This window comes from Salvelinus fontinalis, chromosome 9 (assembly GCF_029448725.1).
Source record: "Salvelinus fontinalis isolate EN_2023a chromosome 9, ASM2944872v1, whole genome shotgun sequence".
In the NCBI taxonomy this organism is placed as follows: domain Eukaryota; kingdom Metazoa; phylum Chordata; class Actinopteri; order Salmoniformes; family Salmonidae; genus Salvelinus; species Salvelinus fontinalis.
Window position 1 is genome coordinate 8,199,188 of NC_074673.1, and position 21,429 is coordinate 8,220,616.

The 21,429-nt window shown below is 45.5% G+C and overlaps 1 protein-coding gene across 1 annotated transcript in view; it reads right to left on the reverse strand.

The window, feature by feature from the left end:
• LOC129861995 (netrin-4-like) overlaps positions 1–18,773 on the reverse strand; it is a 41,605-nt gene extending 22,832 nt beyond the window's left edge. The window contains exons 1-6 of the mRNA XM_055933259.1: positions 18,180–18,773; positions 17,345–17,804; positions 17,117–17,243; positions 4,338–4,610; positions 1,959–2,085; positions 391–579 (exon numbers count right to left, since the gene is read on the reverse strand). Of these exons, the coding sequence (XP_055789234.1) occupies positions 391–579; positions 1,959–2,085; positions 4,338–4,610; positions 17,117–17,243; positions 17,345–17,804; positions 18,180–18,249 (1,246 nt within the window). The 5' untranslated portion in view covers positions 18,250–18,773. The remainder of the gene's footprint in view (positions 1–390; positions 580–1,958; positions 2,086–4,337; positions 4,611–17,116; positions 17,244–17,344; positions 17,805–18,179) is intronic.
• Positions 18,774–21,429: the final 2,656 nt, after the last annotated feature.

Consider the following 21,429-nt stretch of genomic DNA (forward strand, 5'->3'; position numbering starts at 1 on the left):
TGTTACTATGTTGTTACTACGTTGTTACTATGTTGTTACTATGTTGCTTTGTTGTTACTATGTTGTTACTACGTTACTATTATGTTTTACTTTGTTGTTACTACATTGTTACTACATTGTTAGTTTGTTGTTACTATGTTGTTACTTCGTTGTTACTATGTTGTTACTTTGTTGTTACTACGTTTTTACTATGTTGTTCCTACGTTTTTGCTATGTTGTTACTACGTTACTAGCGTGTTGTTACTATGTTGTTACCATGTTGTTGCTATGGTCTGAGGGGTATACTACAAAGCAGGTTCAGGAAGTTGGCCAAAATAAGATGGGCATGGTCTAATTGATTCAACAATCAAAAACACAGGCAGAGGCAGAGGGTATGTTCTGTTCTCTTACGTGTGCAGGAGTCAGCGGCAGAGCTAGGTCTGCTGGGGTGTCTGTAGAACCCTCTACGGCAGCTCTGGCAGTGTCTGCCCTCTGTGTTGTGGCGGCAGACGTCACACACACTCCCACTACGCCGTCCCGATGCCAGCCACACACCACGGTCAAAGTGACAGCTATCTGCATGGCCGTTACACTTGCACTCTGTAAAAGAAAGAGGAAGTGCCTAAGATAAGCGTGCAAAACTCATTATTGACGTCAATGGGAGACTTGTACAACACATTTGAGTTAAGTGAAAAGATCTCAAGTCAGAATACCACCGTAGAAGAATTTCTGGGCCTCCCGGGTGGCGCAGTGGTCTAGGGCACTGCATCGCAGCGCTAGCTGCGCTACCAGAGACTCTGGGTTCGCGCCCAGGCTCTGTCGCAGCCGGCCGCGACCGGGAGGTCCGTGGGGTGACGCACAATTGGTCTAGCGTCGTCCGGGTTAGGGAGGGTTTGGCCGGTAGGGATATCCTTGTCTCATCGCGCTCCAGCGACTCCTGTGGCGGGCCGGGCGCAGTGCGCGCTAACCAAGGGGGCCAGGTGCACGGTGTTTCCTCCGACACATTGGTGCGGCTGGCTTCCGGGTTGGAGGCGCGCTGTGTTAAGAAGCAGTGCAGCTTTTCGGAGGACGCATGGCTTTCGACCTTCGTCTCTCCCGAGCCCGTACGGGAGTTGTAGCGATGAGACAAGATAGTAATTACTAGCAATTGGATACCACGAAAAGGGGGGTGAAATGTAATTTAAAAAAATAAAATAAAATAAAAAAAGAAGCATTTCTGTTTTCCCATTGCTTCCTTTCTCTCAAAGGTAAAGTAAAGGTTTCATTGACATTTGCATCAAGGGGTCATTTCTGAATGTGAATGTTTCAACAACAACAAAAAGACAGATCCCTTTGAGAGCATTGAATAGGTGAAAGAAAATACACCTACTGAATTCTACAAGAGTACTACAACTACTTGTCACGATCGCGTTGACATGAACGAGAGGACCAAGGCGCAACATGATTTGAATACATCCTCTTTTTTAATAACAACGACGAAGATGAACACTACACACTTATACAACACTAACGAAAACAACAAACGATCGTGAAAACTTCAAACGTAAGTGCACACACAAACTACTTACGTCGAACTATACATATACACAAACAATGACCCACAAACAGCTAAAGCCTATGGCAGCCTTAAATATGGCTCCCAATTAGAGACAACCGAAATCAGCTGTCTCTAATTGAGAACCCATTCCGGCCACCATAGACTTTCCTAGAACTACACCCAACATAGACACAGCTAGACACATACACTCAACACAAAACCATAAACTACAACAAACACCCCCTCTACCATATAATACCCCAAAATACACACATACCCCATGTCACACCCTGACCTAACTAAAATAATAAATAAAACAAATAATACTAAGGCCAGGGCGTGACACTACTAAAAAAAAGACATCTGGCTGTGTGTATTGGGTAATGTACTTGTTGTGTACGTGGTTCTGCTGGTTGACCTTCCTGGCCTTGTAAGAACTCACTCTTGCATTCATGAGGAGCTCCTATGATGCCGTTGGCAGCTTGCCAGGGTTGGTCATTGTAGAGGGGGACACAGTGCTCACAGTGGTCGCCGGCAGTGTTGTGTTTACACACACATTTCCCATGGACCTGCCGCAGGGGAGAGAGCAGTGTAGTTATGTATTTATTACTGAATTACGGTTACAGACGGTTACACACACATTTCCCATGGACCTGTCGTAGGGGAGAGAAAGAAAGCGATGTTTACTGTAATAGGGAACACAGATAGACACACATGCAGTAAACACACACACACATTTCCCATGGACCTGCTGCAGGGGAGAGAGAGAAAGCGATGTTTACTGTAATAGGGAACACAGATATAGACACACATGCAGTAAACACACACACACATTTCCCATGGATCTGCCGCAGGGGAGAGAGCAGAGGGGAGAGACTGAAAACATGGTTCATTGTAATAGACAAGCCACACACAGTAGTAGTGCAGTGGTGACCCGTCATTCAGGAAAGAGCCCCACCTGTTTTGAGCCCCACAAATATTTTGCACCCCAATTTTATTTATTTATATATATCTATATCTATATCTATATATATATATATTGTTTGCAAATTGATATGTGACACGTATCAATGCCAAAATAACATGCAAAACAGGCAAGCCCCCCCCCAAAAAAATATAATTTTAAAAAATGTGGGGGGGCTTGCCTGTTTTGCATGTTATTTTGGCATTAATACGTGTCACATATTAGTTTGCAAACAATGTAAAAAAATATATATATATATATATCGTTGAGCTAATAAGCCTGCATACAAACAGGCAGCTCCAAAACGCAGGTGTTTCAGCCTAGCTCAGTGCTTTCTGTGATGATGGGGTAGGCCAGCAGAAAATAGGAGCATTGCACCGTGATTGGCTCAGCATTTCACCGTGATTGGTTCAGTGTTCTGTCACTCATGGGGACACTGTCACCAGCCTTTAGTGTGGGTAGACATCAAGAATGTGAGCCCTTTGGAAGCTGCCATAGAGTTGCATTAGAAGTTCCCTTCCAAGAAGGCTCAAGGTCCGATAAAATGACATCAAATGACGTAGCTTTGATTGGACTGTCAACATCATACTTTCAAAGTCTTAGCTAGCAGTCATCATCAAAAACAAAGTAGACAATATACTGGCAAATCCTTTTTAATCCTTGTCATATGAAGATAAATAATGAAGAGAAATTATAGATAAATGTATCGGTGCTCATCGGCCATTGGACATAAACATTACGCAACAAGTTCGAAATCGCAAATTCAACAATGAGTTGTTTGGAAGGAATGGGTGACAGTGGCTAACCGCAAACATTGCAACTGGGAAGTCAGACTGGGAAAAAAGATTTTGTATGGTCATCCAACTCAAAATTGTAAATATTTTTCATTGATGACAAAATTTGCCTACGAAGGACCGCCGCGTACAACAAGTTGAGTCCAAAAATGTCTTATATGCTGCTGCATAAATGATAGTAAGATATGGTCAGCTATATCAGCGATGTTTTTTTAAAGAGGCAGTAAACGAGGCTGAATTCATTTTTTGGCTGCCAGACAAGGCTCCGCTGATAGCCAGGTGTAGAGTTGGTAAGGATTCACTCCATGGTGTTGGAAAGAAAGCTCTGCTGTTGGGACAGCTTTATGTAGGCCCTAAACCTTTGTGGGCACTGCTTGTCGCCGTTATAGTGCAATTCATGTATTGTTTAGTGTTGTGTAGTGACTTTGCTGGCATGCATCTAAAAAAAGAATTGGTTGAGTTTGCCCCACCATGATTGACATGCTAAAATCGCCAGTGTAGCAGTGTATTTTCTACTTTGCAGTAAATGTGGAACACCCTGAATTATCTTCCCACCACTGTTTGACTAAAGCCTCCAATGTTTACTATATGAGAAATGCTGATGTTATTCCACTGGTAGTTTCTACTCTCAGTGGGAAAAATATGTTTAAGCTACTATATGGCGTTTTACACTATAATTAAGGTTTCCTCATAGTCATAATCCCGTAATGGAAGGTAAATCTGTGGGTAAATATAGTCTTCAGTAAAGCCTAGAGGCTCCGCATTAAAACACCACTACACAGATGTAGAACCCAAGGGGTGGTGGGAATGGAGAGTGCCAGAAACAATAACACATTTACACACCCTGACACAATCACACACACACACACACACACAGGAATCAACACAAGCCGCTCCATTACCACAAACATTCGGCAGCACAAACACACAAATACACCACATGCCTGACTGCTTTTGTTAACAGAGTGTGATGTGATGATTGCAGTCTTTTGAAGAAGCGCTAATAGACACAGTTGTGGTCAGTTGTGATTGGTTGTTCGTGCTGCTCTTCACCCTTACTCACCACGTGATTGATCCTCTGCCTGGCGGGGCGGTACCCATTGGCTGGCACACAGTGCTCGGCGTGCCCGTTGCAGAGGCAGCTGCCCTTGACGATGAAGTCATAGATGGCATAATGGTTTGTGGGCAGTGTCTGGGTATCTGGGTCTTTAGCCTGGCAGGGGCAAGGCTGGCGCTGCAGCAGACGCACCCGCAGGTTGGTGACCATCAACTGAGTCTGGGCTGCTGGGCCGTAGGGGTCCAGTGAGTGCCAGGGGGACAGGGCGCGATAGATCACCTAGAGAGGGGAGAAGAGTGGGTCAGTGTTCCCAGTAACAAAATCTGGCAGATCAAATCAAACTTTATTTGTCACATGTGTAGACCTTACCGTGAAATGCCTACTTACATGCCCTTAACCAACAGTGCAGTTCAAGAAGAGTTAAGAAAATATTTACCAAATAAACTAAAGTAAAAAATAACAATAACATAATAACAGCAGTGTACAAAACACAAGGAGGGGTGGGGGGGGGGGGGGGGTCAATGTAATAATCCGGTGGCCATTTGATTAATTGTTCAGCAGTGTTATGGCTTGGAGGTAGAAGCTGTTAAGGAGCCTTTTGGTCCTAGACTTGGCGCTCCGGTACCGCTTTCCGTGCAGTAGCAGAGAAAACAGTCTCCCCCCCCCCCACCCCTCCTTGTGTTTTGTACACTGCTGTTATTATGTTATTGTTATTTTTTACTTTAGTTTATTTGGTAAATATTTTCTTAATATTTTCTCTTGGGTGACTGGTGTCTCTGACAATTTTAATGGGCTTTCCTCTGACACCGCCTAGTATATTGGTCCTGGATTTTAATTTTTCACCTTTATTTAACCAGGTAGGCCAGTTGAGAACAAGTTCTCATTTACAACTTGGAACTGGCCAAGATAAAGCAAAGCAGTGCGACAAAAACAACAATACAGAGTTACACATGAAATAAACAAACATACAATCAATAACACAATAGAAAAATATATGTACAGTGTGTGCAAATGTAGAAGAGTAGGGAGATAAGGCAATAAATAGGCCATGGAGGCGAAATAATACAAATTTAGCATTAACACTGTAGTGATAGATGTGCAGATGATGATGTGCAAGTGGAGATACTGGGGTGCAAAAGAACAAGAGGATAAACAACAATATGGGGATGAGGTAGTTGGGTGGGCTATTGACTGATGGGCTGTGTACAGGTACAGTGATCGGAAAGCTACTCTGACAGCTGATGCTTAAAGTTAGTGAGGGAGATATAAGACTCCAGCTTCAGTGATTTTTGCAATTCGTTCCAGTGATTGGCAGCAGAGAACTGGAAGGAAAGGCGGCCACCAAAGGAAGTGTTGGCTTTGGGAGTGACCAGTAAAATATACCTGCTGGAGTGCGTGCTACGGGTGGGTGATGCTATGGTGACCAGTGAGCTGAGATAAGGCAGGGCTTTACCTAGCAAAGACTTTTAGATGACCTGGAGCCAGTGGGTTTGGCAATGAATATGTAGTGAGGGCCAGCCAACGAGAGCATGCAGGTCGCAGTGGTGGGTAGTATATGGGGCTTTGGTGACAAAACGAATGGCACTGTGATAGACTATATCCAAACTGAATGCAGTCTGAGTAGAGTGTTGGAGGTTATTTTGTAAATTATATCGCCGAAGTCAAGAATCGATAGGAGAGTCAGTTTTACGAGGGTATGTTTGGCAGCATGAGTGAAGGAGGCTTTTTTTGCGAAATAGGAAGCCAATTCTAGATTTCATTTTTGGATTGGAGATGTTTAATGTGAGTCTGGAAGGAGAGTGTACAGTCTAACCAGACACCTAGGTTTTTGTAGTTGTCCCCATATTCTAAGTCAGTACCGTCCAGAGTATTGACGCTAGTGAGGGCAGCAATCAGTTGAAGAGCATGCAATTAGTTTTACTTGCATTTAAAAGCAGTTGGAGGCTTCGAAAGGAGTGTTGTAATAGCATTGAAGCTCGTTTGGAGGTTTGTTAGCACAATGTCCAAAGAAGGGCCAGATGTATACAGAATGGTGTCGTCTGTGAAGAGGTCGTCTGCGTAGAATCCCCAGCAGCAAGAGCAACATCATTTATGTATACAGAGAAAAGAGTCGGCCCGAGAATTGAACCCTGTGGCACCACAATAGAGACTGCCAGAGGTCCAGACAACAGGCCCTCCAATTTGACACAGTGAACTCTATCTGAGAAGTAGTTGGTGAACCAGGCGAGGCAGTCATTTCAGAAGCCAAGTCAGTCATTTCAGAAGCCAAGGCTATTGAGTCTGCCGATAAGAATGCGGTGATTGACAGAGTCGAAAGCCTTGGCCAGGTCGATGAAGACGGCTGCACAGTACTCTCTTTTATCGATGGCGGTTATGATATCGTTTAGGACCTTGAGCGTAGCTGAGGTGCACCCATGACCACCTCAGAAACCAGATTGCATAGTGGAGAAGAAACGATGGGTTTCGAAATGGTCAGTGATCTATTTGTTAACTTGGCATTCGAAGATTTTAGAAAGGCAGGGCAGGATGGATATAGGTCTATAACAGTTTGGGTCTAGAGTGTCTCCCCCTTTGAATGGGGGGGATGACCGCGGCAGCTTTTCAATCTTTGGGGATCTCAGACTATACGAAAGAGTGGTTGAATAGGCTAGTAATAGGGGTTGCACCAATTTCGGCAGATAATTTTAGAAAGAGAGGGTCCAGATTGTCTAGCCCAGCTGATTTGTAAGGATCCAGATTTTGCAGTTCTTTCAGAACATCAGCTGTCTGGATTTGGGTGAAGGAGAAGCAGGGGGCTTGGGCAAGTTGGGTGCTGAGATGTTGGCCGCGGTAGTTGTAGCCAGGTGGAAAGCATGGCCAGCCGTAGAAAAATGTTTATTGAAATTATCGATTATCGTAGATTTATCGGTGGTGACAATGTTTCCTATCCTCAGTGCAGTGGGCAGCTGGGAGGAGGTGCTCTTATTCTCCATGGACTTCACAGTGTCCCAAAACTTTTTGGAATTAGTGCTACAGGATGCAAATTTCTGTTTGAAAAAGCTAGGCTTAGCTTTCCTAACTGACTGAGTATATTGGTTCCTGACTTCCCTAAAAAGTTGCCTATTGCGGGGGCTATTCGATGCTAATGCAGAATGCCACAGGATGTTTTTGTGCTGGTCAAGGACAGTCTGGGGTGAACCAAGGGCAATATATGTTCTTAGTTCTACATTTTTTGAATGGGGCATGCTTATTTAAGATGGAGAGGAAATCACTTTTAAAGAGAAACCAGGCATCCTTGACTGACGGGATTTGGTCAATATCCTTTCAGGATACTCGGGCCAGGTCGATTAGAAAGGCCTGCTCGCTGAAGTGTTTTAGGGAGTGTTTGACAGTGATGAGGGGTGGTCGTTTGACCGCAGACCCATTACACACGCAGGCAATGAGGCAATGATCGCTGAGATCCTGGTTGAAGACAGCAGAGGTGTATTTAGAGGGCAAGTTGGTCAGGATGATATCTAAGAGGGTGCCCATGGTTATGGATTTAGGGTTGTACCTGGTAGGTTCCTTCATAATTTGTGTGAGATTGAGGGCATCTATCTTAGATTGTTATAGTTAGGGATGGAAATTTCTGGATTTTTGGCGGCCTTCCTAAGCCAGGATTCAGACACGGCTAGGACATCTGGGTTGGCGGAGTGTGCTAAAGCAGTGAATAAAACAAACTTAGGGAGGAGGCTTCTAATGTTAACATGCATGAAACCAAGGCTTTTACGGTTATAGAAGTCAACAAATGAGAGTGCCTGGGGAATCGGAGTGGAGCTAGCGCTGCAGGGCCTGGGTTAACCTCTACATCAGAGGAACAGAGGAGGAATAGGATAAGGGTACGGCTAAAGGCTATAAGAACTGGTAGTCTAGTGCGTTCGGAACAGAGAGAAAAAGGAGCAGATTTCTGGGCCCGGAAGAATGGATTCAAGGCATAATGTACAGACAAGGGTATGGTAGGATGTGAATACAGTGGAGGTAAAACATAGGCATTGAGTGACGATGAGAGAGATATTGTCTCTAGAGGCACTATTTAGGCCAGGTGAAACATCATTTAAACCAGGTGAGGTCACCGCATGAGTGAAGGGTGGAACAAAAGGGTTAGCTAAGGCATATTGAGCAGGGCTGGAGGCTCTACAGTGAAATAAGACAATCACTAGCCAAAACAGCAATGGACAAGGCATATTGACATTAGGGAGAGGCATGCGTAGCCAAGTGAGCTGGAGACACTGCGATTCAGACAGCTAGCGGGCAAGGGCTAGCAGAAGGGCCTTCGGGGGACGACGGAAGAGCCTGTTTAGATCACCTCGGACGGTTATGTTGGCAGACCAGTCATGATGGATCGGCGGTGCTCCATGTCGGCAGTAAAAGGGTCCAGGCCAATTGGCAAAATAGGTATTGTAGCCCAAGGAATTGACTGATGGACCTCTTCAGCTAGCCGGGAGACGGGCCTAGCTCGAGGCTAGCTCCTGGCTAAGTGGTGCTTGTTTCAGGACAGAGATGTTAGCCAGGAGTAGCCACTCGGATTGCAGCTAGCTAGCTGCGATTATCCAGTGTAAAGGTTCAGAGCTTGCGGTAGGAATCCTGAGATGTGGTAGAGAAAAAGCAGTCCGAAATGCTCTGGGTTGATATCGCACTGTGCAAACTGGCAGGAATTTTTCCGGGCTGAGGCTGGCTGATGTCCAAGTTAACATTGATGACCGCTAGCTGTGGCTAACTGACTACTACCAAGTAGCTAGTTAGCTGGCTAGCTTCTGATGGGGTTCCGGTTCTAAAGTGTAAAAAAAAATTGCAGATCCGTACCACTTTGGGTGAGGCGGGTTGCAGGAGAGTATGTTCAATCCGTAGATGGGAATTGAGATAAAAAAAATAATAAAAAAGATATACAAAGAAAAAGATATATACATGGGACCGGACGGGACAAGACAACAGACGTCTGACTGCTACGGATTGCAGGAAGCTTGGCCCCAGTGATGTACTGGGCCGTACGCACTACCCTCTGTAACGCCTTATGGTCAGATGCCAAGCAGTTGCCATGCCAGGCGGTGAAGCAACCGGTCAGGATGCTCTCGATGGTGCAGCTGTAGAACTTTGAGGATCGGGGGACCCATGCCAAATCTTTTCAGTCTCCTGAGAGGGAACAGGTTTTGTCGTGCCCTCTTCACAACTGTCTTGGTGTGTTCGGACTATGATAGATTGTTGGTGATGTGAACACCAAGGAACTTGAAACTCTCGACTCGCTCCACTACGGCCCCGTTGATGTTAATGGGGGCCTGTTCGGCACGCCTTTTCCTGTAGTCCACGATCATCTCCTTTGTCTTACTCACATTACGGGAGAGGTTGTTGTCCTGGCACCACACTGCCAGTTCTCTGACCTCCTCTCTATAGGCTGTCTCATCGTTGTGGGTGATCAGGCCTACCACTGTTGTGTCGTCTGCAAACTTAATCATGGTGTTGGAGTCGTGTTTGGCCATGCAGTCGTGGGTGAACAGATAGTACAAGAGGGGAGTAAGTACACACCCCTGAGGGGCCCCAGTGTTGAGGATCAGCATGGCAGATGTGTTGTTGCCTACTCTTACCACCTGAGGCGGCCCATCAGGAAGTCCAGGATCCAGTTGCAGAGGAAGGTGTTTAGTCCCAGGGTCCTGAGCTTAGTGATGAGCTTCATGGGCACTATGGTGTTGAACGCTGAGCTGTAGTCAGTGAACCGCATTCTCTCATAGGTGTTGCTTTTGTCCAGGTGGGAAAGGGCAGTGTGGAGTGCGATTGAGATTGTGTCGTCTGTGGATCTGTTGGGGCAGTATGCGAATTGGAGTGGGTCGAGGGTATCTGGGAGGAACTGTTGATGTGAGCCATGACCAGCCTTTCAAAGCACTTCATGGCTACCGACGTAAGTGCTACAGGGAGGTAATCATTTAGGCAGGTTACCTTCGCTTCCATGGGCACAGGGATTATGGTGGTCTGCTTGACATATGTAGGTATTACAGACTCAGTCAGGGAGAAGTTGAAAAGACACTTGCCAGCTGATTTGAGCATGCTTTGAGTACATGTCCTGGTAATCCATCTGGCCCCTTGGCTTTGTGAATGTTGACCTGTTTAAAGACCTTGCTCACATCGGCTACCGGGAGCGTTATCACACAGTCATCCAGAACAGCTGGTGCTCTCATGCATGCTTCAGTGTTGCTTGCCTCGAAGCAAGCATAAAAAGGCATTTAGCTCATCTGGTAGCTTCGTGTCACTGGGCAGCTCGCGTCTGGGTTTCCCTTTGGAGTCCGTAATAGTTTTCAAGCAATGGATAATCCAACAAGCATCAGAACCGGTGCAGTATGATTCCATCTTAATCCTGTATTGACGCTTTGCTTGTTTGATTGTTCGTCTGAGGGCATAGCGGGATTTCTTATAGGCGTCCCGATTAGTATCCCGCTCCTTGAAAGTGGCTAGTCATTAGCTTGATGTGGATGTTGCCTGTAATCCATGGCTCCTGTTTGGGGTATGTACGTACAGTCACTGTGGGGACAACGTTATCGATGCACTTATTGATGAAGCCGATGACTGAGATGGTATACTCCTCAACGCCATTGGATGAATCTCAGAACATATTTCAGTCTGTGCTAGCAAAACATTCCTGTAGCGTAGCATCCACTTCATCTGACCACTTCCGTATTGAGCGAGTCACTGGTACTTCCTGCTTTAATGGCTTGTCAGCAGCAATCAGGAGGATAGAATTATGGTCAGATTTGCCAAATGGAGGGCAGGGGAGAGCTTTGTATGCATCTCTGTGTGTGGAGTAAATGTGGTCTATAGTTTTTTTCCCTCTGGTTGCACATGTGACATGCTGGTAAATATTTGGTAAAACTGATTTAAGTTTTGCATTAACGTCTGCATTAAAGCCTGCATTAAAGTCCCTGGCCACTAGGAACGCTACTTCTGGGTGAGCATTTTCTTGTTTGCTTATGGCCTTATAGATTTGGTTGAGTGCGGTCTTAGTGCCAGCATCAGTCTGTGGTGGTACAGTGCCTGGCAAAAGTATTGATCCCGCTTGGCGTTTTTCCTATTATGTTGCATTACAACCTGTAATTTAAATTGATATTTGTTTGGATTTCATGTAATGGACATACACAAAATAGTCCATCTTGGTGAAGTGAAATGGAAAAGAAAATGTTTAAGTGGTGCGTGCATATGTATTCATCCCCTTTGCTATGAAGCCCCTAAGTAAGATCTGGTGCAACCAATTACCTTCAGAAGTCACATAATTAGTTAAATCAAGTCCACGTGTGAAATCTAGGACAGGTACGGTCTCTCTCTCTCTCCCTCTAATCCCTGTTAGTGAGCATTTCTCCTTTGCAAAACAATCCAGCCACCTGACAGGTGTGGCATATCAAGAAGCTGATTAAACAGCATGATCATTACAGAGGTGCACCTTGTGCTGGGGACAATAAAAGGACAGCCTAAAATGTGCAGTTTTGTCACACAACACAATGCCACGTCTCAAGTTTTGAAGGAGCGTGCAACTGGCATGCTGACTGCAGGAATGTCCACCAGAGCTGTTGCCAGATAATTTCATGTTAATTTCTCTGCCATAAGCATGTAACCACTCCAGCCCTGGACCTCCACATCCGGATTCTTCACCTGCGGGATCGTCTGAGACAAGCCACCCGGACGGCTGGACCTGGCCCCCCTGTGGGTGGGCCTTTGCCCCTGCCCAGTCATGTGAAATCCATAGATTAGGTACTAATTTATTTATTTTAATTGACCTATTTTCCTTATATGAACTGAAATTGTAGTATTTTGCATTTATATATTTTTGTTCAGTATATATATATCATTATAAAATAATTAGAGGGGGGCATAACCTGACACAGCCCAACACATAGCATAACCTGACAAAGCCCAACACACAGCATGACCTGACACAGCATGACCTGACACAGCATGACCTGACACAGCCCAACACACAGCATGACCTGACACAGTATGACCTGACACAGCATGAAATGACACAGCCCAACACACAGCATGACCTGACACAGCATGACCTGACACTGCCTAACACACAGCATGACCTGACACAGCCCAACACACAGCATGACCTGACACAGCATGACCTGACACAGCCCAACACACAGCATGACCTGACACAGCCCAACACACAGCATGACCTGACACAGTATGACCCGACACAGCATGACCCGACACAGCATGACCTGACACAGCATGACCTGACACAGCATGACCTGACACAGCATGACCTGACACAGCATGACCTGACACAGCCCAACACACAGCATGACCTGACACAGCATGACCTGACACAGCCCAGCACACAGCATGACCTGACACAGCCCAACACACAGCATGACCTGACACAGCCCAACACACAGCATGACCTGACAGAGCCCAACACACAGCATGACCTGACACAGCCCAACACACAGCATGACCTGACACAGCCCAACACACAGCATGACCTGACACAGCCCAACACACAGCATGACCTGACACAGCCCAACACACAGCATAACCTGACACAGCCCAACACACAGCATGACCTGACACAGCCCAACACACAGCATGACCTGACACAGCCCAACACAGCATGACCTGACACAGCCCAACACACAGCATGACCCAACACAGCATGACCTGACACAGCCTAACACACAGCATGACCTGACACAGCCCAACACACAGCATGACCTGACACAACATGACCTGACACTGCCCAACACACAGCATGACCTGACACAGCCCAACACACAGCATGACCTGACACAGCCCAACACACAGCATGACCTGACACAGCCCAACACACAGCATGACCTGACACAGCCCAACACACAGCATGACCTAACACTGCCCAACACACAGCATGACCTGACACAGCATGACCTGACACAGCCCAACACACAGCATGACCTGACACTGCCCAACACACAGCATGACCTGTCACAGCATGACCTGACACAGCCCAACACACAGCATGACCTGACACAGCCCAACACACAGCATGACCTGACACAGCCCAACACACAGCATGACCTGACACAGCCCAACACACAGTATGACCTGACACAGCCCAACCACACAGCATGACCTGACAGAGCCCAACACACAGCATGACCTGACACAGCATGACCTGACAGAGCCCAACACACAGCATGACCTGACACAGCCCAACACACAGCATGACCTGACACAGCATGACCTGACACAGCCCAACACACAGCATGACCTGACACAGCCCAACACATAGCATGACCTGACACTGCCCAACACACAGCATGACCTGACACAGCATGACCTGACACAGCCCAACACACAGTATGACCTGACACAGCCCAACACACAGCATGACCTGACACAGCCCAACACACAGCATGACCTGACACAGCCCAACACACAGCATGACCTGACACTGCCCAACACACAGCATGACCTGACACAGCCCAACACACAGCATGACCTGACACAGCCCAACACACAGCATGACCTGACACTGCCCAACACACAGCATGACCTGACACAGCCCAACACACAGTATGACCTGACACAGCCCATCACACAGTATGACCTGACACAGCCCATCACACAGTATGACCTGACACAGCCCAACACACAGCATGACCTGACACGGCCCAACACACAGCATGACCTGACGCGGCCCAACACACAGCATAACCTGACACGGCCCAACACACAGCATAACCTGACACAGCCTAATACACAGCAGATACACTACAATTATGATGAGTTCAGTTAAACCCTTTTCATATTCATGACATTTAAACGTCTCCCGTCCTAACTTGGTCCAGAGCCCTATTGGAACACTACAAAATACATTCTGCTGCCTCTCTCTCTCTCTCTACCTTTCTTTCTCCCCTCTCTCTCTCTCTCTACCTTTCTTTCTCCCCTCTCTCTCTCTCTGCCATCTCTCTCTACCTTTCTCTCCTCTCTCTCTCTACAATCTCTCTCTACCTTTCTCCCCTCTCTCTCTCTACAATCTCTCTCTACCTTTCTCCCCTCTCTCTCTACCTTCTTTCTCCCCTCTCTCTCTCTTATCATCTCTCTCTACCTTTCTCAAATCGAATCAAATTTTATTCTCCCCTCTCTCTCTCTACAATCTCTCTCTACCTTTCTTTCTCCCCTCTCTCTCTCTTATCATCTCTCTCTACCTTTCTCAAATCAAATCAAATTTTATTCTCCCCTCTCTATCTTTCTTTCTCCCCTCTCTCTCTCTACCTTTCTTTCTCCCATCTCTCTCTCTACCTTTCTTTCTCCCCTCTCTCTCTCTACCCTTCTTTCTCCCCTCTCTCTCTCTACCCTTCTTTCTCCCCTCTCTCTCTCTTATCATCTCTCTCTACCTTTCTCAAATCAAATCAAATTTTATTCTCCCCTCTATCTTTCTTTCTCCCCTCTCTCTCTCTACCTTTCTTTCTCCCCTCTCTCTCTCTACCTTTCTTTCTCCCCTCTCTCTCTCTACCCTTCTTTCTCCCCTCTCTCTCTCTTATCATCTCTCTCTACCTTTCTCAAATCAAATCAAATTTTATTCTCCCCTCTCTATCTTTCTTTCTCCCCTCTCTCTCTCTACCTTTCTTTCTCCCCTCTCTCTCTCTACCTTTCTTTCTCCCCTCTCTCTCTCTTATCATCTCTCTCTACCTTTCTTTCTCCCCTCTCTCTCTCTTATCATCTCTCTCTACCTTTCTCAAATCAAATCAAATTTTATTCTCCCCTCTCTATCTTTCTTTCTCCCCTCTCTCTCTCTACCTTTCTTTCTCCCCTCTCTCTCTCTACCCTTCTTTCTCCCCTCTCTCTCTCTTATCATCTCTCTCTACCTTTCTCAAATCAAATCAAATTTTATTCTCCCCTCTCTCTCTGCCATCTCTCTACCTTTCTTTCTCTTCATCTCTCTCTACCTTTCTTTCTCCCCTCTCTCTCTCTCCTCATCTCTCTCTACCTTTCTTTCTCCCCTCTCTCTCTCTCTCTCTACCACCTCTCTCTCTCCCTTTCTCTCTCTCCTCATCTCATCTATTTGAGTCCCACAATCAGGCCAACATGATTTAGGGCTTCCAACCCCTTTTAAACATTGTGTGTTTGAGCTACATATTTTTGTGCAAAATTAACATCCGCTGAGCTAGAGCGGTGTTTGTGAGACACGGGCGGATCGTAAAAACGGTTCTTCTTATAAAAAGTAATTTAAGTCGCTCTGGATAAGAGCGTCTGCTAAATGACTTAAATGTAAATGTAAAAGTAAAGTCTGAATGGTTTGAGCTATAAACTATTATGACCCCACGAATGTGCACATGTAATCTGTTTTGCTCTATGACACTCACAGGCCCACACTAAATCCCAGGACATAGTATCTATAATACTGTAAGGGGTTCTTCTACATAGAAGACCATAGTAAATCCCAGGACATAGTATCTATAATACTGTAAGGGGTTCTTCTACATAGAAGACCACACTAAATCCCAGGACATAGTATCTATAATACTGTAAGGGGTTCTTCTACATAGAAGATCATAGTAAATCCCAGAACATAGTGTCTATAATACTGTAAGGGGTTCTTCTACATAGAAGACCACAGTAAATCCCAGAACATAGTGTCTATAATACTGTAAGGGGTTCTTCTACATAGAAGACCATAGTAAATCCCAGGACATGGTGTCTATAATACTGTACGGGGTTCTTCTACATAGAAGACCATAGGAAATCCCAGGACATAGTATCTATAATACTGTAATAAGCTCACATAGTTATTGTCACAAACTCCAAACAGTTGACAGTGACTAGTTGGATATTCATTTTCCCACTGAACAAACCATTTCTGTACTTACAGCATTCTCATAAAAACATTTGTTATTAGGTTTTTCTTGGCAGACCTTATTCTATTATTGACATTTGTCAGTAAAACTCATGAATGCAACAGTTTATGTCCAATAGTTTTGTGTTCTACTTCTAGCCCTGGCTGGCCTGAAAATGAAATGGTAAAACACTTCATTGTGAGGCAAAATATAACAGCTGGACATGCAGATACATTGAAGTAGTGAAAAAAAAAGCAGATTTTTTTGCTGGAGTCCCTAGGACTGATGAGGAATGAAAATCATGATGCTCATGAATAAACCAACAATGCCTGTTGCTCTCTGGCTCAAACTTTCCTCTGTCCGATGACACGGCACGTCTAAAAAAGCCTCAGGGAGCAACATCAGAGGAATAAGGTGAACATTGATATTCTATTGATGCATGGATGTCGTCATGGGCTTTGTGCAGCTGAGAAATGCGATCTGAAAAGCCTCAGTTCAGATCTGTTTACTTTAAACACACAGCTTAGTCTGTTTGTTCAACGCTTGTCCCACACCCACACCCACACACACCCACACACACAACAGCAATGATGTATTTGAGCACCACAGCAAACAATTAGATACCACAGATGCTATGCATTACCGCTGTGAAGCATTGAGATTGTTTGACAGGTTGTTTTGAACGGGCCACTTTGAAATCTGTCTCAGCTCGGTTCTATTCAACCCCCTGTGTCCTGTCCTCCATCTTCCCTGCAACCACAACGTCCAGCTGGATGTTGCCTTCACCTGTGTCCAAAGGCTGTGTGTCTGGGCTCTCAACAATCTTAGTAGCCACAAGGAACTTAAGCTAAGCTTGAAAACAGGCGTTAGACAGTCAGAAGTGGTATAGGTCTCTGCCTTATGTGTCAGCAGACATGAAGAGGATAGGTAAGTGCAATCAGAGACCCCACAATACACAACTCTAACCTCTCCTCGGGTACATGGGAACGCGCCTGAGTATTTGGAGGTGCAGGCCGCCCCGCTCCCTCCTTTCTCCTTCACACGAGCCTCCTCTGCCAGGCCGAAGGTGTCCTCACAGTCCCTCGCAAAGTACCTGGGTAGAAAACAATACATCCATCAATAAGATGTGTATTTGACCCCAGAGGGTAATACATCAATTAAAACAGTAATTTCCAAAGTGGTCCTCGATGGTACCTGAGGGTCTTCCAGGTCCTCCCGTGGTCCTGAGAACGCTCCAGCAACATAGCGGCGGGCCGGGGGGAGCGGAACACCAGGATCAGATGTGTCAAGTAGAACTCTGTCTCCAGGTTTAGTTGGAGGGTTTCTGTCTGCGACCCCTCGGCAGACTGCCACCAGGTATCTGGGTATCGGAATGAGGAATCGCTCATGGCAGAGGCCAGGTGAGCCTGGTGGGGGAGAGCTGCGTTGCACTTGCTGCATTTGGGTGCTGCTGGACAGGAAGTGTCTCTGTGGAAGGAAGGGGTAGAACTAAACATCTGCTGGTAGGAGCAGTAGGGCTCAGTGGAGTTGGCTCCACACACAGACTGGGTGAGTAGTCCTCGGCCCAAGGCGAGGTTCCCCATGGGAGGGTTACAGGCCCGGCCAGCACAGCGGCTCTGGGTCTCTGAGACTGGACCTGAAGAGCTGGAAGGACCTGGGGGGATAGAGAGAGAGAGAGAATATATTTTTGGGGGATAACTGTATTTGTATTTAACACAAAATTCACTGTTCCAATTTAAATGAATCTTCACAGATTACGATACCAGCTTAATTAGCCAAAACAATACCCAATATTACATTGCCATTTTAAAATGATCTATTGGACAGACATTAAAGCTTTTTTTAGATGGGAGAGATGCAAGATAGCCAACAAACATTTCAAAGTAACATACTCTACGCTATAATCAAAATCATCCTCAATGCCTGCATCTGCACTTGGACAGACTCGCGCTAAAGTTTGCGAGTACCATCTCAATCCAAGACCGCACAAGGATGAGAAAAAAATAAACTTTACTATTCCTTTACTTACCAGCCAATAGAAACGGAGAAGCACAAAGAGCAATCACGACAAGTAAAGACCATCGTCTCATCTTGAACATCCTTGAAGACTGTTCTAGAACATATTGAGACAGTCAGGTAGCCTAGCAGCTTCTTGTGTGAACAGTTGAGAGAGAACAGCGATGAAGGGCTGTTTTTATAGTGGCAACAAGTGAAGGCACGTTTCGTCAAGACGATTGACTTTAGCCAAGTGAGCTGTCTCCGAAGCGGCACGACGCTTCCAATATTAACAAACCGAAACCGTAATTAGTCCTATTGAAGAATAAAACACTCACTATCGATTGGATGTCGATCATAAACGATGTCTGCTACCTATCGAATATCATTCAGTTATAAATAAGTCATCACTGTGCATTAATCTAGGCTAACAGGTACGCGTCACCGTCTTCAACTTGTTAAAGTGTCCAATATCGTTTGTAAAAAGTTGAGCATTCCTGAGTACTCAAATACATCATCGATGTTTGAAAAATAAAATATACATGTGGAAAGGTTGAAAGCCTAGGCATTTAATAGTCTTTCCCAACAACTGTATGGTTCTTTTCCAAATGCTACCCTTATCCCCTCCCTCAGCCCTCTAAATAGGGTTAAATCTCAAATGGCACCCTATTCTCTCTTGTCAAAAGTATAGCGCACTATAGGGAATAGGGTGCCATTTGGGAATCTACCCTACTTAGACCCCTTGACTTGTTCCACATTTTGTTACGTTACAACCTTATTCTAAAATTGATTAAATTATTATTTTCCTTCATCGATCCACACACAATACCCCATAATGACAAAGCATTTTTTTTTACTAATTAATTAAAAGCAAATTCTGAAATATGACATATACATTAGTATTCAGACCCTTTAATCAATACTTTGTTGAAGCACCTTTGGTAGCAATTACAGTCTTGAGTATTTTTGGGTATGACGCTACAAGCGTGGCACACCTGTATTTGGGGAGTTTCTCCTAATATTCTCAGCAGATCCTCTCAAGCTCTGTCAGGTTGAATGTGGAGAGTCGCTGCACAGCTATTTTCAGTTCTCTCCAGAGATGTTGGATCGGGTTCAAGTCCGGGCTCTGGCTGAGCCACTCAAGGACATTCAGAGACTTGTCCCGAAGCCACTCCTGCGATGTCTTGGCTGTGAGCTTAGGGTTGTTGTCCTGTTGGAAGGTGAACTTTAGCCCCAGTCTGAGGTCCTGAGCACTCTCCAGCAGGTTTTCATCAAGGATTTCTCTGTCCTTTGCTCCATTCATCTTTCTCTTGATCCTGACTGGACTCCCAGTCCCTGCCGCTGAAAAACATCCCCACAGCATGATGCTGCCACCGCCATGCTTCACCTTAGGGATGGTGCCAGGTTTCTTCCAGACGTGACGCTTGGCATTCAGGTCAAAGAGTTCAATCTTGGTTTCATCAGACCAGAGAATGTTTATCATGGTCTTTGAGTCTTTAGGTGCCTTTTGGCACTCCAAGCGGGCTGTCATGTGCCTTTTACTGAGTAGTGGCTTCCGTCTGTCCACTCTACCATAAAGGCCTGATTGGTGGAGTGCTGCAGAGAGGGTTGTACTTCTGATAGTTTATCCCATCTCCACAGAGGACCTCTAGAGCTCTGTCAGAGTGACCAGCGGTCACCTCCCTGACCAAGGCCCTTTTCCCCCGATTGCTCAGTTTGGCCGGGAGGCCAGCTCTAGGAAGAGTCTTGGTGGTTCCAAACTTCTTCAATTTAAGAATGATGGAGGCCACTGTGTTCTTGGGGAACATCAATGCTGCAGACATTTTTTGGTACCCTTCCCCCCCCAGATCTGTGCCTCGACACAATCCTGTCTCGGATCTCTATGGACAATTCCTTTGACCTCATGGCTTGGTTTTTGCTCTGACATGCACTGTCAACTGTGGGACCTTATAAAGACAGGTGTGTGCCTTTACAAAGCATGTACAAGCAATTGAATTTACCACAGGTGGACTCCAATCAAGCTGTTGAAACATTTCAAGGACGATCAATGGAAACAAGATGCTCAATTTCGTGTCTCATAGCAAAGGGTCTGAATACTTATGTAAATAAGGTATTTCAGTTTTGTATTTTGTATAAATTTGCTGAAATTTGGAAAAACCTGTTTTCGCTTTGTCATTATGGTGTATTGTGTGTAGATTGCTGAGGAAAACGTTTTAATTGATCCATTTTAGAATATGTCTGTAATGATTTTTACCAAATAAATGCTCTTAGTTTGGGCTCCCGAGTGGCGCAGTGGTCTAAGGCACTGCATCACAGTGCTAGAGGTGTCACTACAGACATGGGTTTAAACCCAGGCTGTATCACAACCGGCCGTGATCGGGAGTCCCATAGGGCAGCGCACAATTGGCCCAGTGTCGTCTGGGTTAGGGAAGGGTTTAGCCGGGGGAGCTTGACTTGGCTCATCGTGCTCTAGCGACTTCTTGTGGCCGGCCGGGTGCCTGCAGGCTGACCTCAGTCGTCAGTTGGACAGTGTTTCCTCTGACACATTGGTGCATTCTGGCTTCAGGGTTAAGCGGGCGGGTTTTTAGTGCGGTTTGACGGGTCATTTTTCGGAGGACACAATACTCGACCTTCGCGTCCCGAGGCTGTAGGGAAGTTGCAGCGATGAGACAATATCGAAATTGGGGAGAAAAAGGGGGTAAAATACAACATATATATACATATATAATAATACAAAAAGAATAAGGCTGTAATGTAACAAAATGTGGAAAAATTCAAGGTGTCTGAATACTTTGAAGGCATTGTATATCTGGGTCTTTCCCTCTCTCCATCCCTCCCTCAGCCTTTAAAACATCACTGAGTAGATTGTATCAGTGACATTGTGAAGATGTTTAAATGAAAGTAATAAATTGTTGATAAAATGTTTTAAGGTATTATTCAATGTGAATATTAATACTGTATTATTTTCCCTTGACAAATTACTCCTACAAGTGGCCCCGGAGAAGAAGGCAGACGTTTTACGTGCCCCCAACTGACTGTGTTTTTTGTTTGTTTATTTGCTTTGTTTGTAACTTATTTTTTTACTTATTTTGTACATAATGTTGCCGCTACCGTCTCTTATGACCGAAAATAACTTCTGGACATCAGGACTGTGACTACTCACCATGGACTGGCAGAATCCTTTTTTTCCTTTAACGAGTCTGACGAGCCCGACGCGAACGATATACGGCTTTCTCGGGAACAGGCCCAGATCTCCGTGATTTGCGTGAAGAGGAGACGGCAAA